Below are 27,563 nucleotides of genomic sequence, written 5' to 3' on the forward strand. Positions count from 1 at the left end.
TGCAGTCACCGTATAAACCAACGACAGCCCTCCAGACCGGTACGCACACAACGACATGGAGACAACTGCACCCACATGCACCCCACGCTTCTGTGGTCTGAACACCGTGGGGCTCAACGGCAAAGCTACCCCATCATGTCCTGGCACTAATACAGCTTTACACGCAAGCACTTTTTTTTTTTCAGATAAATTGATCGATGACCCTGTTTATTTAAGGAGCTATGTAATGGCCTCGGCTGGCACAAAGAAATATCAGAACACACACTAGCTGTTTATGTGTGTGTGTGTCTGCACGGAGGGGGAGAGAGAGAGAAAGGGAGAGATTGATTTCCCATGTGCAGACTGTGTTAAGAGTCTGTATCCGTTGCACAGGATAAAGTAACGGTAGCCCGAGGTGCAAGAGCACCGAACTTGTGTTCGAATTAGTCATTTAATGTTCCTTATTCCCCAGGCCTTGATCCGAGGCCAGGCCAGGCCAGGCGAGTTCGTTCTGGTCAGACGGCGGGAAATTCCAGCACATGGAATGGTGTTGGTGGTCTCAGCTCTGCTGCCGGGAGCCCACACAGCTCACGGCGGCTCTCTCCACTAATGAATGCGCCCACCCACGCAGGACCCTCCTCGCCCTCCCCCTTGCCCCCTCCTCCCTCCCCAGGCCTGCTGCCTTCAACAGCCCAGTGCCACTAACCGCCTTCCTGAAGACTGCCCAAGGATTCATTTCAGAAGCAACATCTGTGAAATTAGACATGGCCAGCAACGGCCTTGATCATAAGCCAAATCAAAGACCTCTGGAGGGATGCTCTGGGCAACCGCTGGTAGGTGCCAAAAGGAATTGTTCGACCCTTGCCCTCCCTCCGGCTCTTAGCCTCAAGGACCCTCCGTGGGTGTGAAGACAGCCGAGCATCTCTGCAGGGCGCTCCGCACCTCGGAGGGGGGTCCCACCGAGCCTAGGTTGTTTTTCCTCGTAAGACTGTTAATCAAAGCAAAACGTTAACCCAACAAACAAACAAACAAAATACCCCAAGCCCGCGGCCCTGGGCACGCAAGGGTGGCCAAGGAAGGCTGCCTGAAGGGCTCCTTTATGACTAGAGGCGTTTTTGAAATGAGACAGCAGTGGCTGCCGTGTGAGGAAGTGGGAAGACAGTCCCCCTCATTATCCTCTGCACTGCGGTAGTCCAGGGACCACCCCGGAGATGCCCTCGTGATAACAGCCTGGGCTCGGGCCTCCTTCCAGGGAACCCGTTGTCCCGAGTTGGACACAGCTATGTTCCTCCAAAAGAAAACGTTGGGGTTTCTTATAGAATAGATCCGGAAGCCCACGCCACTTCAGAACCTCTGTCTCTGAGCAGCGCGATTACAACGCACGTTCCTTCTCCTTTTTTTTTTTTTTTTTTTTTTTTTTTTGCGGTACGCGGGCCTCTCACTGTTGTGGCCTCTCCCGTTGCGGAGCACAGGCTCCGGACGCGCAGGCTCGGCGGCCATGGCTCACGGGCCCAGCCGCTCCACGGCATGTGGGATCTTCCAGGACCGGGGCACGAACCCGTGTCCCCTGCATCGGCAGGCGGATTCTCAACCACTGCGCCACCAGGGAAGCCCTCCTTCTCCTTTTGACATATTGCCTTAGCTTTCATCTCTGAGCATGAGGCTGAATTCAGAGAGGGTCGTGCCCATCCCCTTGGGAAGGCCTGGCATCCAGCCTGGGCCCACCGTGACCTGGGGCTGAGGGCAGGAGGGGGGAAGAGGTGAAGGAAGGAAGGGCCCGGGATGGAAACGGCTGGCTTGGAATAATAAATGCACACGCTGGTTTCTGAACGCGGCTTGCCACATCCTGGGGAATCTGGAGAAACGCTCCACCCCTGCCCCCCGCCCCCGACAGAAGTTGACTTTCACGAGGCTGCAGGAAAAAGCACATGGGGCTTGATAGTAAGGGGCTTGTTAGGTCTGGGCTAATAGCCCTCCCAGGCCGCTCTGACTCCTTTCAAATACTTTCCTATTTCAGGGCAAGGAAGATCATAAAAGCAAAGACTGGAGGTGATGGAATGGGGAGAGGCAAAGGAGAAAGAAGTAGTTGATGGAGGACAGCTTATCACCAGGCAGCCAGCGACCTCTGGAGGATCCATCAGGCCTGGGACACATGCCCCACCCTGGGTGCAGGGAACAGATAAAGCAAGATGGCTTCGAACCCCCGAAGGAGACCTGGCCTCTTCTGGAACTCCCAACTAAAGCTCAGGATAACCGAGTCCCTGAACGCAGAAGATGCTTAAAAGTCCATAGGCTTCCTTACACTAAAACATGATGAGCTGTCCCTCGCGCTGATTCCTCCACCTGCCAGAAGAGGGCAGCACATACTTCTACATTACCGGGAAAGCTGAACTGCCCAGTCCAAAGTGTGGGTACCATGGAATCTGGGGGAGGATTCAGGAAATGAAATGAATAGCATAAGCAGTAATAACCATCACCTATTGGCGCCAACTATCTGAAGTGCTTTAATGCATTCGTTCGTTTAATTAACATGACAATGCAAAAAAGGACACTATACTAGAGATGAGGAAGATGAGAGGCATAAAAATTAAGAGAATTTGCTATTGTAGCCCTGGACTGCCTAAGACAGAGCTCAGCAAATTATAGTCCAAGGGCCAAATCCAGCCTACTGCCTATTTTTGCACTGCCCTGATGCTACGAATGTTTGTTTTTTTTTTTCCCATAATGGCTGTACCAATTTGCATTACCACCAACAGTGTATAAGGGTTCTCTCTTCTCCACATCCTTACCAACAACCTTGTCTTTTTTGTTTCAATAATAGACATTCTAACGTGTGAGATATCTCATTGTGATTTTGATTTTCCTGATTACTAGCAATGTTGAGCGCTTTTTTTTTAACATCTTTATTAGAGTATAACTGGTTTTTTTTTTCCGGTATGCGGGCCTCTCACTGTTGTGGCCTCTCCCATTGCGGAGCACAGGCTCCGGACGCACAGGCCTAGCGGCCATGGCTCACGGGCTTAGTTGCTCCGCAGCATGTGGGATCTTCCCGGACCAGGGCACGAACGCGTGTCCCCTGCATCGGCAGGCGGATTCTCAACCACTGCGCCACCAGGGAAGCCCGGAGTATAACTGTTTTACAATGGTGTGTTAGTTTCTGCTTTACAACAATGTGAATCAGTTATACATATACATATGTTCCCACGTCTCCTACGAATGGTTTTTACATTTTGGGATGGTTGAAAAAAAGTCAAAAGAGAATAATACTTTGTGATCCCTGAAAATCACAAAGTGATTATTTTCACAAATTTGAATTTGTGAAATTCAAATTTCAGTGCCATAAATGAAGTTGTATCAGAGCACAGCCACGCCCATTGCTTTACGTATTGTCCGTGGCCACTTTATTCTTCCAGCAGCAGAGCTGAGCAGTGGCGACATCCTGCAGAGCCTGAAAAGTCTAAAAGTTTGCCAAATCCTGAGCTAAGAGATAAGCACTACTTGTTTCCAGGCAGGAGAGACAAAGGGATATGGGGTTAGGACAGCCATCCCAGAGGGATCTGGAAGCAGTATTGACCTCAATTCGCTTTCCTTCCAACAGGGTAGCTCAAGGTCAAGCAGAAGGGAGGGTTTGACATTTCACGCTTAGCCTCTAGGAAGTAACGGAATGTTAGATTTTAAAAGGGCTATGGGAATTGCCTTCCATATTTCATCGAGACTAAGATGCACATTTTTTCACATTTGACATCTTTGAAATCAGACTGCGTCTCACCATGAAAATCTTAGAGTTTAAGTGAAAGCATTTTTGTTTACTTGAAGGCACTTTTTGTTTCTTAGTGGTACTTAAAATAAGTGTCTTAGAATAGTCGACCACTTAGGTTAGGCAAAGGTCCAACCTCTGGAGGTCCAGTCTCTTTTTGTATCCTACCATTGACAGGACGCTGTCTTCTTTAGTTGGTGGCCCATTCTGCAGATTTAATTATAAACTTCTTAATATTGAGCTGAAGTCTTGTGATCCTCAATTTTCTGTACGTCCAATGGGGATTGTCTTGTTTAATATATGTACTTAAGGCGTCTTACAGATCTTATTATTTTTTATTTTTTTGCGGTACGCGGGCCTCTCACTGTTGTGGCCTCTCCCGTTGCGGAGCACAGGCTCCGGACGCGCAGGCTCAGCGGCCATGGCTCACGGGCCCAGCCGCTCCGCGGCATGTGGGATCCTCCCGGACCGGGGCACGAAACCGTGTCCCCTGCATCGGCAGGCGGACTCTCAACCACTGCACCACCAGGGAAGCCCCTTACAGATCTTATTAAAAGGGAGTGAGGGGCATGTGCTAGGGAAGAGGCACTTTGACGCAGAGGTAAGCAGGAGCCGAGCTGAATGCAGGAGGAGTCTGTGCGTTGGTCTGATGGAGCCAGGCAGGCTGCGGGCAAGGGTGAGCTCATGCGGACATGAGCCTTGGAGAACGTGGCAGGGAACGAAAGATCGCCGGTGCTACAGGCAGATTCTTTTTCTACTAGCATCCGCCCGGAGCATGGGCCACTTCAGGGGGCACCTCTTAGAAGAGAAGAGAGGAGTGATTTGAAGATTCGGGCCAGAACGGGGGAAGGAGACATGGAAGGAGTAAGGAACCCAGCTGTGGCTGGTTGGCTCCACCTGCCTCTCCTGAGGACTCTGGGAGATGCTGGGGGCGAGAGAGGAAGGATGAGAGTAATTGATATTGTGTTGATAACTACGATGTAGGCCTTCAGTCACATGTCCATCCAGAGAGAATGACCAGCCCAATGATGAGATGAGCTCACCGAGGTTTCTAGATACCCTGAGGGTTTTCTTCAGGATACGTGGCTGTGACTATCAATTTTCTCAGAATAAACCCAGGGCGCCTGCTACCTGCTTCCAGGTCCCAGGAAGTGAAGCCGCTGACACAAGCCTCAGGAAGGGAGGAAACCTCAACCCTTATTTGGAAACAGAACCAAGACTGCTCAGAGAAGTTCATGGCTAATGGAGACTCATTTGCCTGATCAAGGATCTGGGGCCAGGAGGTGGCAGAAAATGTGATGCACTTGCCCCCCCACACACACACACACACAGTGGTAGCCAGGTGTGGATTTGGACTGGGGAACAAAAAGCCAGGTGCTTTTCATTTGGAGACATATGTCCTGCATTTTCTGGGACAGTACTGATTTCTTATAATTTGATTATTTTCAATGAAGGCAATTTGTTAGACATGCGATTTTTCAGTTTGGAAAATATGGCCACTGCACTTACAACTAATAAAGGTCAACAGCTAGACAGAGAACTCAGTGCAAGCATGGGACTCTAAACACATAGCGCTGGGGCCAGCAAATCATGGGTGTCCAGGGAAGGGACTTTAGGACTTTATTTAGGACGTTAGAAGTATCTTACTAGAGCAAATATTTTAGCAGGAGTATGTTAGGATATCCTAGTGTCTTCCATAGGTAGAACACAGCACAGGGGCCCATCAGTCATAATAAAAAGAGACGGGCATGATCCAGAAATTCCACTTCTGGGTATTTATCCAAAGAAACAAAAACACTAAAAATTCCACTGCTGGGTATTTATCCAAAGAAACAAAAACACTAACTTAAAAAGATATCTGCACTCCCACGTATACCGCAGCGTGATTTACAATAGCCAAGACATGGACACAACCTAGGTGTCCATGAGTGGATGAACGGATAAAGAAAATGTGATATATATGTGTACACACACACACGCTGGAATATTATTCAGCCATAAAAGGAGGAAATCTTGTCATGTGCAACAACATAGATGGACCTAGAAGGCATTATGCTAAGGGAAATGAGTCAGAGAAAGACAAATACTGTATGATCTCACTTATATGTGGAATCTAAAAACAAAACAAACAAAAAAACAGAGCTCATAGATAACAGAGAACAGATTGGTGGTTGCCTAAGTCAGGGGCTGGAGAGCAAGCAAAATGGGTGAAGGGGGTCAAAAGCTATAAACTTCCAGTCATAAAATAAATAAGCCCTGGGAATGTACTGTACAACATGGCGACTATAGTTAATAATATACCGTACTGCGTATTTGAAAGTTGCTAAAAGAGTAGATCTTCAAAGTTCTCATCACAAGAAAAAAATTGTGTAACTGTGTGTAGTGATGGATGTTAACTAGACTTATTGTGGGGATCATTTTGCAATGAATACAAATATTGAATGATTACGTTGTCTACCTGAAACTAATACAAGGTTATGTGTCAATTTTAAAATAGGGAGGGGGAGGGCTAAACTGGGAGTTCAGCATTAACAAGTACACACTCCTATATATAAAATAGATAACAAGGACCTACAGAGAACTATATTCAACATCTTCTAATAACCTATAATGGAAAAGAATCTGATAAAGAATAGATATATATACATATACATCTATGAATCACTTTGCTGTACACCAGATACTAACACAACATTGTAAATCAACTATACTAAAAATAAATTAATAAATAAACGAATTAATTACTTAATTAATTAAATGCCTGTTGGATTTAGCCCCACGTGCCCCACTGATGACACTTATGAAGGTTGGTCTAGGCCATCCTTGATTAGGTTGCATGGAAACTGAATAAATGGAGATACGGAGTGTGGATTTAAGAATCTGTCTATGGGGGACTTCCCTGGTGGTCCAATGGTTAAGACTTCGCCTTCCAGTGCAGGGGGTGAGGGTTTGATCCCTGTTCGGAGAGCTAAGATCCACATGCCTCGTGGCCAAAAAACAAAAACAGAAAACAGAAGGAGTATTGTAACAAATTCAATAAAGACTTTAAAATTCGTCCACATCAAAAAAAAAAAAAAAAAAGACTCTGTCTGTGAAGGAGATTAAAAGACAGAGAGAGAAACAGGCCTAGGTAAGCTGCCCCTAGTCTTGGAAATAACAGAAAGGAGGCAGTAAAGTTGGTGACACAGGCCTGAGGCTGGAGGGAGCTCTCATGGGTCTCTAGAGAAGGTGACGAGGAAAAAGAAGAAGATGGATGTCAGGTGTAGTGAGGGCTGAAGAGGAGACGGGAGGGGTGGGGTGCAACCAAAGGGCGGGGTGAAGACGGAGAAGTCATACTGGCATGAAATCAGCGGGCCTGGGCTCCAAGAGAACAGGAAGGGGAGTCACAGGAGGGAATGGACAAAGAAGATGACAATAACAGCTCCTCTACGACTGCGACTCAAGCCCCAATTCAGGAATACCTGTCATTCTCCTGGGAGGCTGGTTTGCTTTCATCTTGACCAGCGTCTCGTGGTCTGCCTTCTGTGTTCAGCACCGGGGCTCTGGGAGCTGCCTTTCCTGTCTTGCTCGCCCTGAGCTCGTTTTCTGACCCGCCTTGTTTTTCTTTCTCACCTCCTTCTAGGGTATGTTGCTTTGCAGAGCTTTACGTGTCCCTGTGAGTGGCTATAACGCTGTTCTGGGATAAGTGGAGTATACATTTTAAAGTTAGAAAGAAAGCCCCCAAGACTGACACATACGGAGGCGGAAATAAGAGAGAAAGCCAGACTTGCGGGGGAATGAGATGAGGGAATTTCGAGGGAGCGGTGAAAGACCCAAATCATCCGAATTAGGAAAAACACCACTTAGCACAGAAATAGGTGGTACAGGCAGCCTGTGTCAGATGTGTGAAAAAGGAATATGCAAATGTAGGAGGGAAAAGTCACGAGGCTGCATATGATCTATGGATTAGATACAAACAGAGGGGTTTGGGACTTTTTAGACCTCTTAGCAGGGGAAGAGAGTCCCGTGGACATGGGCTTGCGCAAAGGATAAAGGAACGCTGATGGAAAATGGGGGAAAGTATATGAGAATGAGACACAAGCCAAAAATGAGATGGTCACGTGGGCAGGGATATGAACTATATCTAGGGACACGTGATAGGGCTGGAGGAATTAAAAACGGACTTTAAAAATAGTGAATAAGAATAGAGAACTAAAAACACACATGAGATCCATTTGTTAACTGCCCGGACCCTGCAGTAGGTACAAAAAGTGAAATAAACCAGTAGAATGGATGGGTTTGAAGCAGAAGGAAAAAGAGAGGTTGGGGGAAAAGAAAGTAAAATATAGTAATTTATGCCCGGATTAGAATAAATAGCTAAAATGAGTTTCTTGAAAGCCGAGGGGTTTGGCAGAGGTTTTTAAGAGCCTGTTCAAACAGCAGCTTGAGGGTAAAAAATGCAAAATACAAGATGGATATTCAGAGAGAAAAGCCCAGGTCCTCCTACAAGATGACACAGAAGAGTGGGAGTGACAAGGTAAAGTAGGGAGTCCAAGAAACCCCTCGAGGGAAGGGATACACCAAACTGACATCCCAGCGGGCAGAGGGCTGAGCAAGTTGTGGGGTTGGGAAGAGGGGGGGAGCCGCAACTGCTGAGTCTGGGGGCTGCTGCCCGGTCTTGGGTGGCCTGGGGTCCGTGTGCCATGGCGGCATCTCCGAGGAAGGTGAACGGAGAAGTGCCAGGATGGGTACTCGCAAAGAGAGAGGGAGGACATTAGAGATGGGGCCACCAGCATGGCTGAAAGTGGCCTCCGCCAAGCAGAGGCAGGAGGCAGGCTGCAGGGCAGAGCTGAGCACGGCCAAGTCCAAAGCTTGCTACTGGACATGCCAAAGGTGGGATGGATGATGCTTGCGGGCCTCCCCACCATCCTTCCGCTTCAGAACTCTGTAAACCTTCAAGACTCAACAGATGTGACACAACCTTTCATTGCAAGATGGAAACACGAATGTGCGGGGCCCAGGGCAGGGACTCCTACAGCCAAATCTAAATGCAGAGCTGCTCTCTCCCATCTCCAAGATGCCCTTCCTCGGGCCATGTGGTTTCTTGGTCTCTTGCTGCACCTCCGAGTTCCAGGGGAGAAGGGCCTGTGCTCCTGGTCAGCCTGACTCTCCTGTTGAGTAGGGTCTGAGTTATGGGCCGATGCAGATGAGAGAATCAGTCGGAGAAGGATGCCTGAGGACAAGTCCAGAAAGCTGAACACAAAAGGCAAAGCCTCCCATGACCTGGGCAGTGTCTCATATCACAGATCAACCTTTTTCGTAAAGTTTTTCTTCCTCATCTTCACGATCCCCCCAACCCCCTGCCCCCTTCCTCACTTGCTAGTCCTTCTTAATCTTCCCCCCTGGCTCTGCCCCCTCAGATCCCACAGCTGTGGGTGATCCTTGGGTGTCATCCCTAGAGCTCTTCGACCTCACGAACTCCCTCGGGTATCAAAAATCCGCGGATGCTCAAGTCCCTTTTATAAACTGGCACAGGACAGTCAGCCCTCTGGATCTGCAGATTCTGCATCCATGGACCAAGGGAGCAACTGTATACTTTGGAGAGGAGGAAAATGCACCAAGAAAATGGGAAACAAAATTAAACAAGTAGAAAAGAGACTAAGTGAGTGGGAGATTTGGAAGTGCTGGTTAGGGGTCAAAAAGTTAAGAGCTGAAGCAGCAGTTTTGGATGCCAATATTCGTGTTTGTCTCATTTTTGCTCTAGTAATAGTCAAAGTTAACATTTAAAGAGCATTTATGATGTATCAGGCGGTGTGCTAAAGGATTTACATGCATTAACTGTCTTCGTGACAAACCTTGGATATGCTATTAATGGCCTTATTTGTCAGACTGATGCAGTTGAAAGCATTGTTAAGTATGTTTTACAGATGCAGAAACGGAGGCTCAGAGAGAAGTCTCTCAGGCAAAGTGGTACAGCTATAAGTGGAAGACCTGGGACTCGAACCCAGGTCAGTAACTGCATGTTTGTATGTTTCACAGGCCCCTATCGATGGTTAGTTTATCGAGGACAATGATGTTATCTCATTTGTCTGGGCAAGTCCAGAACGCAGCCCGGTGCCTGGCACACAAGAAACACCCTTTAAACATTAGCTCAGACTTGGATCCACTTCGTGTAATCCGTGTTTGTTGAATGAATAAATGAATGACTGAATGTACTGACTAACGGACAGCTCCCTTGGGTGCTACCTGTGGATGGCTCCTCCAGGATGGGGTCTTGAGTTCCAGTAGCTGGGGTCATTTTTGAGGATTTGTGAACAACAGGGAAATTTTGAATGGTGGTTTCTGTATCCACCATGAGAGTGGAGAATTGATCCATCATGTAGACCAAGGCCACAGTGTGGGGTGTTTTCATGCTTTGTTGTTGAAAGGGCAGAATAGGACCAAGAAGACAGCCAGTGTGTTGGGGGGTGGGTGGAGGGTGCTGGGGTATTATGTGGAGGGAGGGCTCTGCTCAAGAGAAAAAAAAAAAATGGAAACACAAAAGGGACAGTCTGAGGAAAGGACGTTGGAAAAACAAACGCAGAGCTGAGGATACAGAAGGCTGTCAGGGGAAGCCTGGGGGCTGATGTTGATGGCCCCGCGGAGACCTGTGAGTACAGAGCTCGGACAAAGCAGAGACGGCGTGCAGATGGTCTCACGGGCCAGCGGCTGGGAGGGGTGGGGCCACGGTGCCAGCTCTCCAAGCCCAGCGCGAGAAGGATGCTGCGCTCTGCACAAGGAGGGGCCCCCTGGAGCTCCGGGTGCTGGCTGGCTGAGCCTAAGAACTTGTGGAGCCAGCTGACCAGCTGACCATGACTGAGGGTGTGGGCTTGGGGAGGAAGAGTGAAGGGGGCGGGAGGGGAGGCTATAGTCACACTGAAGGAAGAACTTGGTGTCTTGTTAAAAGGCAGGAGAGAACAGCACAGAGGACTGTGATCTGGGGGACAGGCAACTGGGGACAAGAGAAACACTGGCGCTTTGAAGTGTGCAAATGAGTTTTAGGGGAGAAGGAGTCACAAGCGCAAAACCCATCATAGAGAAAAACAGGGTGAAACAGAAGAAGCGGAAACAATGAAAATTGGAGAGCGTTCAGTTTATGAGAGACTGATACATGATGTCCAGTGGTTGCTTTGGCTTTGGGGGCAGGAGAACTGTAAATATGGCTCCTATGTAAATACCACTCACAACCTGAGAAGTCTGCAAGGCTCGGCTAAGACAATCTTTCTGCTGGCGCTTCAACCACTGTGAAGGAAGACATTTGCGGCTGAAAGGACGCTGGATGTGGAATCTGAAAACCGGAGTTGAGAGCCAGCTTAGCCCCTGGGGCGAGGACAAGCCACTGTCGTCCCATTGCTTCTGTGTCTGCAGCAGGGCAAGGGCAGGGGTTGCCTTTCACACGATCCATGGCTGTGAGGGCTGCATTAGCCACCTAGGGCTGCCACCACAAAGGACCACAAACCGGATGGCTTAAAACAACAGAAATCTCTCCTCTCCCACTTCTGGAGACCAGAAATCCAAGCCAAGGTGTCACAGGGCTACGTACCCTCCCAAGGCTCTGGGGGGGATGCTTCCTTGCCTCTTTCAGCTTCTGGTGGCCCCAAGCGGTCCTTGGCTTGTGGCTGCAGCACCGTAATCTCTGCTCTGTCTCCACATGCCCCCACCCCCATCTCTGTGTGTCCTCTTTTCTTCTTCTGAGGACACCAGTCATTGGATTTAGGGACCACACTAAATCAGTATCATCTCATCTCGAGACCGTTACCTAATTACATCTGCAAAGACTCTATTTCCAAATAAGGTCACATTCTGAGGTCCCAGGTGGATATAGACTGTGGGATAATACTCAACACGCCACAGGCTGCAAACAGCAATGAAGCAAAAGCACTGAGTAAATTTAAAAGATTTCCCTCATGCTTCTCCTTTTTCTTGTCCCTAAAAGGCCACTCTCCCCGTAGTGCCTCTTCATGCACCTCTAATGACTGCCTTGCCCACAGGATAAAATCCAGTCCCCCAGATGGCACTGCAGACTCCACATACTTCTCTGGTCTCTGTCACTGGAGTTTTCTCACCCTCCCCACATCTTCCATCCTATGTTCCCAGCCAACTGACTCCCCCTGGATCTTTACCACCCAGTTGAAACCCCCTCAGGAAATGTTCTCAAATGACCCAAAGGGGAATCCTTCCTACTCTTGAACCCCTTTGGCAGATACTCTTTCCTCCTCTCATAGGGCAGATAATCAGCTCCTCAGACTCCCATTGATGAAGCCACCATTTACCTCTTGTCTTGTTATTTTTGTGAACTTAAGCCTTTTCTTCTGTACCAGGCAGGCCTTGAAGACTGGGTGTCTTTTTCTAGTTCTTTTTCTAGAATGTAGTTCTCTGCCTGGCACTATCCAGGTCCACAGCAGCTGTTACTGAATCATTTACTTCCCGCCACACCACTGTTCCCGCCAGAAGTTCATCCTGGCTGCCTTTCCTGGTCACTTTGGTCCAAAGAGATGCCTTTCTCTTCTGAGCTCCTGCAGCAGTTAGCTCCAAGGTGGTCCAGACAAATGGACCACCTTATCTCAGGATCCATTGTATGTTCATCTGATATACATTCAGTTCCTTGTTCATTCATGAAGACTCAAGAAGTGCTGTTCAACCAGTCACCGTTCATTCACTCACTCATTCGTGAAGTTTTCGTGATGCCTTTGCTCTGCCTGGCTCAGCACTGGGCTCCACCCTCCTATTCGGAGGGCAAGCAAACTTCCTCACCCTTCTTCCTTCTCCTCACAGGAACTAACACTGTTCTAAAGTTACACATGCTCAGTGTTGACAGTTCTATTCAAATTGCTTCCGCTCCTGCTTAAAGGACCAAGTCAAGTGAGGGACTAAAAGTGCTATCAGCTTAAATGAGGAGCTCAAACCCCTCTGAGAAGGCACCACAAGAGGACCAAGTCTGAGTTCTATGGCCAGTGCTAGAAATGAAGGGCCGGGGGGAGGATGAACCAGCTTGGAGAAGAGGCTTCCCAGCACCTTGTGCACTTGCCGTGGGGGGGGAACGCAGAGGGCCGGGCTCTGCCTTGAGCATTTACCACCATGGTGACTGCCCTGTCCCACCATGGGCTCCGGTCAACCCCCTGAGAAGCCTTTCAGGGACCAGAAGGAAGCTGCAATTGTGTTGTTCCAAACGGGACTTCCTGTGAGCGCAGCAGGGTCATGAACTGGGGACAAACAGACAGTAGTACAGCTGAGGCAGGACCCTGTGTGCAATGTATCATGATGTGCCCTAAGGCAGGCTCAGAACACAAACTGCATCCCTCCTCCAATTCCACAGAGAGGCTCACTGGCCGTTTCTCCTGCACTGGCCAGAAAGCAAGATCTACCACCCACTCTCCTGCATCAAGAGGGCCTCAGGGAAGCACTGATTCCAGGTGCTTCTCTGGTCTGAGTGTCTGAAGATGCCCTGGGCAGGGGTCAGTGCCACCAGGGGCTCTGGGTAGAAGGGAAGCACTTACCAGCGTTGTTCTGCTGCTTTGTGTTTTTGATGTAGGCGGAGAACTTGGAGAAGATGTCAATGCCCGCTGTGTTGGATTCCCGGTGCTTCGCAGCCAGTTTGGGGTACCTGGAATGCAAGACCAGTGTTCTAGGGTCAGTGAGAACTAGGAGGTCCTTTAAGGGACAGCCCCTTCTCATCAGCTCACGATGAGCAACACTCTTGTTTCTAGCAGGATCTACAAATCTTTTGGTGTTTTTCCAACCCATCCTCTAGGGAGGGTGGGCACTTGCATCTCTAGTTCAATGACAGAGGAAACTAGAGTCCAGTGAGGTGTGGAGAACTGCCCCAGGAACGCAGTCTGTGGGCAGAGAAGCAGAGCACCACTCAGAGGGTCCAGGGTGTATTCTCTTCCTGGGACCACCAACAATGAGGCAGCAATGCCCAGGCCTTAGTCAAAATTCTCAGTGAGTTCTCCTCTGCATCAGGTGGGGTCCCAGACTTTTCCCCAACACATGTTAAAATAACTATCCACTGCCAGGCCTGAGATTAGAATTCTAGCTTCATGGAGCTAATTCTGGGAGCAAGGAGGTGCTAGGCACCTTGGCACTGAGGCCTCTAAATCATCTCTTGAAAGGAATGCTACCCATGGTCCTCTTCTGAAATATTCTTATTTGTGTGCAGGAATAAGATGCAGAAACTACCAGGCTACGTCAGTGGGACAAGCATTTACAACTGTTTTATTTCCAGGCGGGGAGATATATTTGCAATGACCCAGTGCCTCTCCCTCATGCATTCTTTCATTTGGAAGCCAGAAGAATATAAGAGGCAAACTGGGATTAGGGCTCTTTCTTACTGGCCTTGAGACCAAACGAGGCAAACTTGCTTTGACCCCACTGGCACCATCAAGACAGGTCATTCTAATTTTCAAAAAACATTATTTCACAAACATTTTGCATGGATGGCCAGGCAAGGGTGGGAGGAGACGGGGGACAATTGCTTGGTCATCATTATCACCAAGTATGTGGACCTTTGTGATTTCTGGGTGAATAGTGTGGACTGCGAACTATTTGGCTACTTCACGTTTAAAATGCAACATCCTTTTTTTTTTTTTTTTTTTTTTTTGATTTAATGTTTTAAATAACTTGAACCAAAATGCCTGTAACAAGTATTTGTGTTCTTTCATTTTTTGGCTTCTCCACTGACCATTTGCTAGGACCTCCCACTCTTGGGCCACATTAGGTGGCTGTTAAATTTCAGCTTTAATTGCCATTGGATGAGTCCACGGAAGGTCACTGGGTCCAGCCCTCTGCCAAGAGTCAGATACAGAGGCATTATCGTCCTCGTTTTATGGGGAAGCAACTGGAGACCAGAGAGGTTAAATGGCTATTTGAGGGCTCATGGGTAATAAACAGTGGAGGGACCCCGAGAACCCAGTTTTGGGGCGCTGAAGCAGTGATGCTCCCACTTTATCACATCACTTCTCCAATATCAGCAAAAGCTAACTTGTACTGTGTCCACTACGTGCCAGACACTGTTCTAACCCCTTCGCAGTTTCATCATTTCCTCCTCACGATTTCACTGGTATTGTCATTAGCCTCATTTCCCACAGAAGACAGACGAGACACAGAGAAGCTAAGCAATTCGTCTAAGTTCACACGGCCAGGTGGCAGACCCAGGAGCCCAACCCAGTCAGTTTCACTCTGGAAGCCCAGATCTTAAGTTCCGTGTCTTGTGGCCTCTCACCGACTCTGCTGTTTACCCTCCAAGCTCCCAAACATCCCCTGGAGCTGGGCTGAGCACCATGGAGGAACTCCCCTCAACCACCAGGAGGGGGCGCTCTGCACAGGTTCTGCACACATATTTTCTTGCATACCCTGGGAATCATCAATTCATCTGCTCTGACTTGGGGTACAAAGCAATTGTTCCTGCAGGATGCTAGGTTAATCTTCCAAGACAAGTGAATTTAGGATCATCCATCCCTATTTTGGCTTTCCCACATAGAATTAGGCATGCTCTTAAAATGGAATGTCTTAAATTATTTTAATATATACCAAGTGCTCCTTGTTTTTGCTAGATAAGTTAATAATGTAAAGAGAGAAGGGCCTAGATAATGCATTTTTCCTTTGGGTTTGTTGGGGTTTTTTAAATTTATGCCATCATTTGATCAGACTTCCACTAATCTGACCATTTCTTCATGGCCAGTGTAGGCCAAACACGATTGGGTGGTAGCAAATCCAAGACAGGCAAAAAAGGGCCATGTGTTCAGGGAGACCATGCGAGTGCCGTCCTGTTTTCTAAGCACTACGATTCATTGAGATTTGACTTTATAGCATAATGTCCCACTTGAAGACTGTCCTTGTGAGAAGTGTGTCTTCAAATATTAATCTTACAGAGTTTGGTAACTAGATTTGGGGCAGCTACTGTACAGGATGTTAAGTGTTTTTATTTTAGCTCCATATTTACACTGCATTTTAAATATGCAAATAAGTGGGTTCCAGGGTACATTTTGTTTCTCTAAAAGGCTAACAAATAGTACTTCATTTATAGAAACATCTTTGAAATAAGATTGTGATGTCATCTGGTGACAATCAAAGAGATGGGCAATTTCTCTAACTCAAGGGTAAGCAAATGATGGCCTGTGGGCCAAATCCAGCTCAACATTTGTTTATGTACCTCCCATGAGCTAAGAATACTTTGTATACTTTTAAATAATTGAAAAAAATCAAAAAAAGTGTATTATTTTGTGACATGTGAAAATAATATGAAACTCAAATTTCAGCATTCACAAATAGAACACAGACACATCCATTTACTTACATATTGTCTATGGCTGCTTTTACTCTACTAAGACTGTATGGCCACAAAGTCAAAAATGCTCCCTGGCTCTTTCCAGGAAAGTTGGCCAACCCCTGCTCTCAATAATGAAAATTTCTCCCCACTCTGTTTTTAAGATATCTTATTTCAAATGCCTTCATTTTAGATATGCACTTAAGCTACATTCTGGGAAGTAAAACAGTTGGCCACTCATCAAAACAATTTTTTTTTTTGTAAATAGTAGCAAAAAAATATAAGATATGATTGCAGATGGAAATGCTCTGATTGGCTTAGAGTCCCAAAAGACATCTCACTGACTAACCATAGGCCACCACGCCCCTGAACAAAAGGACTCCATGCAACTCAACTAAACCAACATGCAGTAAGCACCTACCAGGAGCCAAGCCCTGTCCCTGGCACTGGGGATACACTGGAGAAAAAGAGAAACAGTCATCTCGTCCTCATGTGGTGACCTCTGCTGATTCCAGGGGCTCTTCTGGCAGCCTGAGTGTTGACCCTCCGTTTTCAAATAAGCTGAACAGTGGAAGGATGTCCCCTCTCCCCCTTCTCTGTTATTCCTGCTTCCTCACCTCACCAAACCCTCACTGGAGAAGCAGATTAATGCTTCTGACTTTTCTGCTCCTGAACTGTGTGCTTGCCTTGTCTTGTCCCTGCTACTTAAACAAATGATCCTTGGAGGTGGATGGGGTGCGGCTTATTCATAAAAAGACAACCACTGGGATCTGTGGATTTAAGACCTAAGCTCACCAATTGCTTTTATGATTACACCTGGGAGACAGTCACAAACGAGACACTGACCTCTCTAGCTCTTCAAGCTGCCATATAATGAGCTCTGACTCTACGTCAGGCACTAGGTTAAGCAGCATCACCTTCAATAATAGTCCCTCGAGATCAACATGACGGTCATCAGTTTATAGATGTGAGAATTAAAGATTAGAGAGGGAATGAGTAATTTATATGCAGCAGAGACCACACATACTCATTAAATACCCATGTGTCTGTCTGCATTTCCCAGCTCCTCCCTCTCAGCTAGGTTGGGGTCATGTGACTAGATTCTGACCAATAGTATGGGAGGAGACGTGATGTAACCACTCATAACCCTGGGCTTTAAAAATATCTTGCATCGGGCTTCCCTGGTGGCGCAGTGGTTGAGAGTCCGCCTGCCGATGCAGGAGACACGGGTTCGTGCCCTGGTCCGGGAAGATCCCACATGCCGCGGAGCGGCTGGGCCCATGAGCCATGGCCGCTAGGCCTGTGCGTCCGGAGCCTGTGCTCCACAGCGGGAGAGGCCACAACAGTGAGAGGCCCGCATACCGCAAAAAAAAAAAAAAAAAAAAAATCTTGCATCATCCTTCCCCTCCCTCTTTCCCTGCTGAAGGAGTCTTGGAAGAAATGTACTTCAAAGATACAGAATGGAAGAGGGCCACACTACCCACTCAGACCCTGCATGAGTGAGAAATAAACCTGTGTTCTGTTAAGCTACTGAGATTTTGTGGTCAATTTGTTACTTCGCTGTAGCACAACCTCGTGGTTCAGATTAGAACCCAAGGCATTCTGACTCCAAAGCCCATACAGTAAGTCCCCTACATACGAACCTTCAAGCTGCAAACTTTCAAAGATGCAAACGTGCATTCGCATGTCCAATCATGTAAGTTAGTTCACATGTCTGGCATACACTGTCACGTGCACGCATCCTCTACAAGTGGTTGTGCTTTTGTGTACTTTACTGTATTGTATTGTATAGAGTACAGTAGTACAGTATCTTTATTGCAAACCCCAGATGTCCGGAAGCAAGCATAAAAAGCAGCAGTGATGTAGCTGGTACTGCTAAGAAGCACCAGCTGTTGTACTGTACTACTGTACTTTTCAAGGTACTGTACTGTAAGATTAAAAATGTTTTCTTTATTTTCGTGTTTGTTTTTTATATGTAGGGGACTTACTGTACTTTCAGCCACTATGCCATCCTGTCCTTGGTACTGAGGCTGCTTTTCCACCTCCCAGAGGATCAGAAGAAACTTCGTGATTTTTACTATCATGAAATATCCATAAACATTTCTCTCTCTTTTTTTTTTTTTTTTGCGGTATGCGGGCCTCACTGTTGTGGCCTCTCCCGTTGCGGAGCACAGGCTCCGGACGCGCAGGCTCAGCGGCCATGGCTCACGGGCCCAGCCGCTCCGCGGCATGTGGGATCTTCCTGGACCAGGGCATGAACCCGTGTCCCCTGCATCGGCAGGCGGATTCTCAACCACTGCGCCACCAGGGAAGCCCCATAAACATTTCTTAAAATAATGAATTCAAAGTGTCTTCCAATTCTGATATGGCTCTGAACACTGTTAATACTTGCGTGATAGCTGACTGACTAAATGACAAGACATGTAACTAGACTTTATCCGTTCACTCCCCTGAATTTTTAACACTGTTTATTTCAAACCACAACCAGCTCCGGGAAAGCACTTTGAAAAATTCGTGGAATCATAGAACTTCTGCTGAAAGGCATCTTAGAGACTACGTAGTTTCAGAGATGAGGGAATGGGGAGGGTCTGAGGGGGCACGAGGCTTGGCCAAGTTCATACAAGAAGCGCTGTGTAGAAAGGTGGCCGGACTTTGGTCTCCTGACTCTCACTTCTGGATCCCATTAACTCGGGCCATTCCACAAGAATGAGGATGAAAGGTAAAGGCAGCATGTCAACAATAATCTCGACGCTTCCCTGTGGAGCATTAACTGGGTCAGTCTAAGGAGAAGGATGGAAGTTCGTCTCATTTGGAAACTTCTTGAGACTTCCTAGATTCCTCACTTTGACACCAAATGCTTTGTGGAACCAAATGTGATCTTTTAAAAAGATTGCCGGAGTGTTTGTGTGTGGGTTTTTTCCTTTAAAAAAATAAAGCTAGGGGGAAAAAGGCTCCCACAATTTCTTGGCTCTCTGGCAGTTTTTACAAACAGCAGTGTGATGAGAAACACATGCCGACCAGCGTTTGTGGAAGAGAAACGGGGGTTTTGCTGCTCCCTAGAGAACCAAAAGGCCAGGCTGCCCTCCTCCTGGGGCCTCTGGACATGGGCCACCTGACCGACCTCCCAGCTAGAGTTGGTGGGAAGCCAGCCGAGGTGGGTGGCTTTGCTGTGGGCAGAACAGCAGGTCTCCCTTTGCAGGGCTGAAGCACAGGTTTGCTGACATTTCCTGGGAGGTAATTATGGCACCTGCTCCAGTCTGATCCATACAAAGCACCTAAAGGACACTCCTGGGAGCTCTGCAATGGTTGATGGTCTCATCACTAGGGTCCCACCTTCGTGCCCCTCTGGAGTTGTGCATTTTAAGAGTTTTGAAGTTCTGCTACCGGGGCGTGGCGGACCGTAGGGTCACTGACACATCAGGGATGGACTTAGTAAAACCTCCTACACACATTGCGGTCCAGAGGGACCTGGACCAGATGAAGCAGAGCTCAGGACAGGTGGAGAGAGAAGGGAAGAGGCAGCGTCTACGTCCTGCACAGCTTAGCCTGATTCGGATCATGGAAATTTTCCAGAATCTGATGATATGGTGATGAATCTGATCCTGGCCCTCCTCTGGAAGGATCTACCTGTACACATGGGCATACGATTCCCGGGGGGGTGTCTCATGGGCCCCCTTGGTCCTGTTGGGGATGTAGATTAGAGAGCCCTGAGTTAAAGAAACAGCCCCCCAAAGGCACTGCTGCAGGGGGATTGAGGGAGCCTGGCTAAGATGGGCATGAAGGGTCATCCTTCCACAGGGGAGAGGGAATGGAGGTCGAGAGCAAGAAAGGGACTGGCTCGAGGGGTCACAGTGCATCACGGGCAGATCCAGGAGTGGACCCCAGGCCTCCAGGCCCAGCCCAGCCCAACCCTGCACGCTTCCACCCACCAGGCTGGCTATCCATCTTCCGCATTTTTTCAGTTTCCCATTCCCTAATGACCTTGATGGAAGCAAGGACTCCTGTGTACGGGTATTACTTCGAGAAGGGAACATGTTAACTTCATCGTGGACTTTCTCCTCTGGATCTCCCAGACCTTATTTTAAAGTCTATTGGACTTGAGGCAATTTTCCACACTCAGTATGGCGATAAACCGTCCTAATGTGGATGACTGAGAATACATTTTTAGGAAGAATGTATAAATGGTTGAGGCTTAATTAGATCACGACTGGGAGTTCTGATTTAACAGTGATTTGCTAGATGTGTGACCTTGGGCAAGTTACTTAACCGTCCCCAGCTATCAAATTAGGATAATGATAGCGCCTACTTTTAAGGGCCCACTAAGTGAGGGCTATATAAATATCAAGTAAAAAATAAAACTTTGAAATAAATGCAAGATGGTCATTTTTATAGTCAATCCCACTTATTTTACCTACTAAGTATGTCCTAAAATCCTTCCTACCCCTCTCCCCCCATTTCACTGTCACTGCCTTGGCCCAGCCCTCCAGTCTATCTTACCCAGAATGTCACCAATTGGCTCCCTCCTAGTTGATTTCTAGGAGCTTTTCCTCCTCTGCCCTCCCCATCTTCTCCCATTCCCCACAGTAAGCCTGAAAACTGATTCTCCAACACTTTTGCTTAAAGCTTTTCAGTGACTATCCTACAGGATAAAGTCCGTGCACACCTTACTCTAGATGTAATATTATTGTTCCAGTTTTTTTAAAAAAGGTGATTGTTTGACTCCCTGATTTCAGTAGAGTACAATGAACAAGTTTCCAGCAGCTTTTAGAATTCACCTCTCTTCGCCTCTTTCCCATCAGGAGCAGCTTCTCTACCGGACAAGAACTCACAGCCCTCTGGTCTCTCCTCTCCCTGAGCTTGTTTGCAGAAAAGGAACTGCTTTCAGTCTGTGTTTTTTTCATGTTTAATTATGGGCTCCGACCTGACAGGGTCAGATTTATGACTCTTATTCATAGCTTGGTGTGGTTTTAAGTCATGGGATTACCTCTCTCCTGGCTGACTTTTCACTTCATCGGCCTTTCAGCTCTTGTTCTGCAATGAGGGAGCCTTTGCCTTCACTCAGGCAGAGGGGACCTGGCGTTAAGGGGCATCAACTCTTGGGGTTGGACTTTGTGGAAAAGGTTTGAGACTTGGCATCCCTTTGGGGGTGGGCAGGGCCATGCGGGACTCTCTCTTTGCAAAGAGGGTCCTGGGCTCTGGATTGATGAGGCTCCTTTGGAAATCTCCCCCAGGATCTAGAAAAGCACAAGGACCCCCCTCCCTGTCATTAGCTCTAGAAACAAGCAGCTCGTTACTTTTCGGGGGTCAAAGTCTCCTCCAGGAACTCCTCGATCTTATTGACGTCCGTCTTCACGTCCCCGTTGAAGGTCAGGAAGGGCGGATGGGTGCCAGGGGCGAGGTTGTGCAGGTCGGCTGGCTTTCTGTGGAGAGAGCAAGGTTCAGGGGTGGCTTACACCAGGGTGCTTCACGGACAGGGAAGCCCAGGGTGTACTGTCCCTTAGACGCCCATCGGCAAAAACAGACCCGGTGTGAGCTGTAGGGCAGAGGAGGTTGGAGAGATTCTGGAAGGATGTGGTGTGACACAGGATATCCGACCGGTGGAATTGAGTGAGAGAGGAGCAAGTCGGGATGGACTTCAAAAAAGCAGTGTGATCACAGGTGAATATCTAAGCTAAAACCAAGCTTCTGATACCCAGGGAGGAGGCTGGGCTTTGCTTTCAAAAGGTCCTTCACCCATTCGCTTTACAAAAATTCACGAGGCAGAATCCCAAACTTCAAATATTCATGAATTCAGTCACGCTTTTACACTAAGAACAATCTTCTCTGTTCTTTAAGGTTTGCGCAATGGGAAGGAAGTGACCTTGTGTTTGACATGGGCCCCTATTCACGTCCAAGGGTGAGCTTCTGGGCTCCCCACAGCCGCTCAGAATGGAGGTACAGAGATGGAGCAAAGCGAGGGGAAGAGGGCTGGGGGACGGATGGAGGGAAGTGGGTAGGGAGGAGGCTGCACAGAGGATAGAGGGAGGAAGAGGAGAAATAATGATGGAAACTTCCCCGGGGCAGGGCTGGAACATCAGAGTCCCCAAACGCTCTCTCTGAGAATGCCACACTCCTTGTGGGAGGCAAGCGTGGAAAACATTAGATGGAGGAACCGAAAAGGAGTAAACTACGGGGAAGAGGAGTCTGTAATGAAACACATTCCTGGCGTAATCAGCTTGGGCGGGGAAGAAAAGAATTTCAATTAAGGTGCCCCTCCCACATCTTTGCCCAACACTGCACACTCTTCAGCTGCCTTCTGTGGCACTTGGAACTCCTCAGACAATTGACATTAAAAGCATTTCTAAAATCTAATTTCCTTAGTCCCTGTGTTTATTTTGTGAGTGTTCTTCCTTTCAGACATTCTTTACCTTCTCTTCCTGTTTTTGAAAGCTCACCTAAGGCAGCAATGCTTGGGTTCTCAGCAGGGAGGGAAAATCTATACTGATTTTATTTTTCAGCAATGACTTCTCTGTGGCTTAAAGATCCAGAAATTATTAAGGATGATTTTTTTTTTTTTTTCTAGGACTCAAGAGAACAATGGCCTCTGGAGTCTGGCATCCTTGGGAAGTACTGCCCTGACTGCAAGAAGCTCAGCTGACATTGCCAATGGACACTGGTCAGCGGTGGCCCCCTTTCTTTGTTGACCCTCTTCAGTAGTTATGAAATGATGTAATTAGAACTTAATTACGTACTGCCAAGTCTCACTTACACATTATGTAATGTATATCAGTTCCCCTTCCCTGCCTGGATTGCCAGCTCCGTGAGGGCAGGATGGCGCTGAGAAGAGCCAACATGTGCGGTGTTCTTGCTAGAAGCCAGCACAGCACAATGCAAGTGGTCCATGGCCTGCCTCATCAGATCCTCACAATAACTCTAGAAACAAGGCATTAACTCTCATCCCCATTGTACAGGTAAGGCAACGAGCTCAGAAAAGAGAAGAGTCAAGGTCACTCCACCAATACATGGTGGTGCCAGGATAAGAAATTGGTTTTATTAGGAATTGCTGAACTTCACTGTATCATACATTTTAAACATTCCTTAAGTCATATACATACATATATATATATATAAATTTTTTTTCAGTAAGAAATTCTCCTTATCTATAAAACTGGAGTCGTGATAACTTGTCTGGCCCACTTCAAAGGGTGTTGGCAGGATTGGATGTGATAACAGCTAGGAAAGAGCCTTGCAAGGATCTAAAGGAATGCTGGGATGGCTCCCTCTCCAATTCTGATCCCCAGCCAAATACAAGTGTACTTTCACAGATGATACTCCAAAGACCTCCTATGCTCCACTGAAGGAAGCCAATCTTCCCAACTGTACGAAAGTTTGCTCTCTGTAGTTGTCACAGATAATATCTGCATTTCGTGTGTGTTTTCATTCATTTGACAGAAGTTAGTCAGGGCCCCGAATGAATGAATTGGCTGCTACGGCAGATACAAAGAAACTTAAAACATGATCTCGACTTGCCCTTGAGGAACTGAAGATCTGATGTGAATGACAAAACAAACTTCCTAACTGATGTGTCCTGAAGAACGTGGCATTTGAACCAAGAAGATCGGGTTTTTAGTGGCAGCCGCTCCAATTCCAGGTGGGCACCTTGGACAAGTCATTTAAATGTGTCTGTCTTGGTTTCCTCGTATAGAACGAAGAAATAAGATCTCCTCCACAGGGTTACACTTTATGTGCATTTTTTATGGGAAAGCATGCACTAGTTGTAAAGCATCAGGATTGTAGATATCATAAATTGGTGAGATGCAAAATGGACCATAGATGCTGGGTGAGTCTGGAGGGAGGCTGAGTGATAGATTTGCCCGAGAGCAGTAGGGTGGGAGGGGGAAGCTTCCCAGGGGAGGGAGTTGCTTCTGGGGGCTGGGCACCACCTCTCCGTTCAGAGAGCCTCTGTGAGACAGAGGAAGCATCCCAGGCAATGGCTGGAGGCCAGAGGGACAAGGGCAGCAGAAGGTGGTGCAGCCTCCCAGGCAGATAGGTCCTGGGAGATAATGTTTGGAAGAAGGAAAAGACAAAGGAGGGCTGCAGCTGCATTTATGCTGCAGGCACTGGGAAATGTCAGGAGGTTTTCTGAGTAGGGAGAGCCACATGATTAAAGGATTATTTTAGGAAGAATATCCTTATGATAATATAAAGGATGGATCAGAGAGAGACAGAGAGAAACCGGAAGGATGAAGACCAGTTTGAAGAACAAAGAAACAGTCCAACTGCCAGTGGTGGGACCCACACCACGTGTGGGCTTTGGGAATGGACAAGAGAGCCTGGAAGTAAGAAACAGCACGGTGAGAGAATGCCCTGGGCTTGGCGACTGACGGACAATGGGGGTGGCAAGAGAAGGGAGCTGGAAACGTTTCAGAGCCTAGAAAAATGGAAGAACGAAGGAATTCAGGGGGGGGGACCCCAATTCAAGGGGAAAATGAAGGTACAATTTTTGACACACAGATTTTAAAGTGATAACAGAAAATGCAAGTGGAAATATCTAGAAGAGAGCAGGGCTCTGGGTATGGAATAATCGACATAAAGGTGACAGGGAGCGTATGCTAAGCTCACTGGGGGAAAGCTGTGGCAGGTGATTAAATACCCAGGGAGTGAGCCTGAGCCAGTCCGCATTTAAAGGACAGGCGGAGGAGAGGAAAGAGAAGAAAAGATGGAAACAGTGTGGCTTGTGATGGTGAACAATGCCCGTATTTTTAACAGCCATTAAAACTGCACTTTAGGGCTTCCCTGGTGGCGCAGTGGTTGAGAGTCCGCCTGCCGATGCAGGAGACACGGGTTCGTGCCCTGGTCCGGGAAGATCCCACATGCCGTGGAGCAACTAAGCCCGTGAGCCATGGCCGCTGGGCCTGCGCGTCCGGAGCCTGTGCTCCGCAATGGGAGAGGCCACAACAGTGAGAGGCCCGCATACCGCAAAAAAAAAAAAAAAAACAAAAAAAACTGCACTTTAAAAGCAGAACACTAGTAACTCTCCATCCCAGTCTCTAATCCAGAGCTCTCACACTAAGGAGTTCTAAAGATGGGAACATAGTGGGAGAAATGGTCTGGATCCCAGAAGCTCCTTGGAAACTCAACCTCTCACAGCTGAAGTCCGGCTGGGGTCCCCTAGGTGGGGGGCACTAGTAGGACCAAAACAGCAGATTTTTTTTTTTTTTTTGTCTGAAAGGCAGGTCTCTCTTTACCTCTGAGTAGGCTGCAGAGATGTGAATTTTATAAAGAATACACTTTCAGAAACATACGAACAAAAAGTTTGGGGAACTGATCTCTGTGTAATTTTCTCCCAGTGAGTGGATTATTGGCCCCAAAATGGTACTCCCAGATTTTTTAGATGCTGTGCCCATCTCTGTGCCAGACAGTCTCAGTGGAGATACCCATTGTCCATTTCCCTCCTTCTTCCTTGCTAATCGGGACTTGCTCTGTTAACCAAGGCTGTGGCTCGCTCTTGCAGCCTCCCTTGTAACTAGAGGTTTCCGCCCTCCCTCTTGGAAGAGTCTCTCTTCCTGCAGAGAAACATATTGCTCATGAACGCAGCATCCTTTACCTTTTCAGATCCACAGTGGTGACATTGAACACAACTCCTTTCAGCCAGAGGATCATAAAGAGGCGCTGAGAGAAGGGACAGTTGCCAATGCTTTCCCCGTCGATTCCAGCCTAGAGAGAAGAGCACCAGAGTGCTGAGTTAGCTTGTGAACATCAGCAAGAAGGAGTAGAGGATTATAACAGCCAGACACCAGGCTGAGCAGAACCGGAAGTCCAGGCCCCAGCCTTACTTTAATGTTGCCCTCTAAGATTTATCCTTGTCTTCCTAATGTTTATGCAAGGTGACACCTGGCACAGGGTAAGGGCTCAATAAACACGTGCAGAACTGAATGTGAGTTTCCAGCATGGTGATTATGGAGAGTCATAACTTTCTGAAACCATTGAACCCTTGCATCTCAGGGTAAAAAGAGACCTTCAGCATCACATAGTCTTAACACAAATGAGGTCGGACCGACTTCTATACCTCCTGAGTAATCCTCTCGTCTGCGCTTGAATATCTCCACTCACCGGCAATGTGTATCTCTCAAACCAGTCCATTCTGAGGACAGTTCTAACTAGTTCTAACCAGTTCTAACCAAAGAAATGCTTTTCTTTGGTTATACCTCGCCAGAGTATGTTCCTCTGTAGTTTATCTTCTACCCTTTGGTCCTTACTCCCTGAAGACGTCATGAGTATAGATCCTCAGATTTTGACCCTATCTCTTTCTTTCTATCTTGTCAGCAGGCTCAAGACTTTTGTAATGAGGTGGATAGACCTGGAGTCTGTCATACAGAGTGAAGTAAGTCAGAAGGAGAAAAACAAATACCGTATGCTAACACATATATATGGAATCTAAGGGAAAAAAATGTCATGAAGAGATTAGTGGTAGGACGGGAATAAAACACAGACCTACTAGAGCATGGACTTGATAATATGGGGAGGGGGGAGGGGTAAGCTGTGACGAGGTGAGAGAGTGGCAGGGACATATACACACTACCAAAAGTAAACTAGATAGCTAGTGGGAAGCTGCCGCATAGCACAGGGAGATCACCTCTGTGCTTTGTGACCACCTAGAGGGGTGGGAGGGAGGGTGACTCAAGAGGGAAGAGATATGGGAACATATGTATATGTATAACTGATTCACTTTGCTGTAAAGCAGAAACTAACACATTACTGTAAAACAGTTATACTCCAATAAAGATGTTAAAAAAAATAATAAAGTACTTCAAATAGAGCAAAAAAAAAAAAGACTTTAATCAATGTCCCACTTAGTTCCGACTACGACTTGACCTAGTGTCAATAAACCATTCATTTGTTAAATTATCATTTTGCTCAATGAACACGTATTGACCATGTACAAGGCACTGGAAGAAATTACACAGGGGATTCAAAACTGCATTTACTCAGGAGCTTATGGCCTCCTGTGGGGTGGGCTAGGGGATGAGATGGGAACACACAGGAAACCATGACAGCATTATGGTGGTTTTTTTTTTTTTTTGGTCTGAAAGGCAGGTCTCTCTTTACCTCTGAGTAGGCTACAGAGATGTGAAATTTATAAAGAATACACTTTCAGAAACATACGATCAAAAAGTTTGTGGAACTGATCTCTGTGTAATTTTTTTCCAGTGAGTGGTTTATTGGCCCCAAAATGGTACTTGGAGGGAGAAATCACCCATTCATTCTAGTTTGCTGTTGGCTCCCCTGGAAACCGTGGTGGCATCAGGACCAGGCTCCACTAACAGGGAGGGTTCAAAGAGGGAAGGCCCCCCAGCCTTGCTTGCAAAGCTGCCAGCAATCCAACCAACATCCTGGCATGGGGGCTTACTAAGATTTTCTTTTTCTGAAAGAGAAGGAGAAAAAAACTACCCTCCAGGCTCAGCACATTATTTTTCCCCTCGAGGTTTGTTTGCTGTGGGGTTCGGGTGGGAAGGCAGGTTTGTGTCCTTATTTCTACCTGGCCCATCGCTCCCAGCAGAGGCT

At 47.4% G+C, this 27,563-nt stretch overlaps 1 protein-coding gene across 2 annotated transcripts in view; it reads right to left on the reverse strand.

The window, feature by feature from the left end:
- Positions 1 to 27,563, reverse strand: part of CLIC5 (chloride intracellular channel 5) — a 112,510-nt gene that overhangs the window by 31,157 nt on the left and 53,790 nt on the right. For both annotated transcript variants that reach the window (XM_067006336.1, XM_059077805.2), the window contains exons 2-4: positions 25,606 to 25,715; positions 21,314 to 21,439; positions 13,252 to 13,358 (exon numbers count right to left, since the gene is read on the reverse strand). In XM_067006336.1, coding sequence (XP_066862437.1) covers positions 13,252 to 13,358; positions 21,314 to 21,439; positions 25,606 to 25,715 — 343 coding nt within the window. The remainder of the gene's footprint in view (positions 1 to 13,251; positions 13,359 to 21,313; positions 21,440 to 25,605; positions 25,716 to 27,563) is intronic.

The sequence above is a fragment of the Kogia breviceps genome, chromosome 10, assembly GCF_026419965.1.
Source record: "Kogia breviceps isolate mKogBre1 chromosome 10, mKogBre1 haplotype 1, whole genome shotgun sequence".
NCBI lineage: Eukaryota > Metazoa > Chordata > Mammalia > Artiodactyla > Physeteridae > Kogia > Kogia breviceps.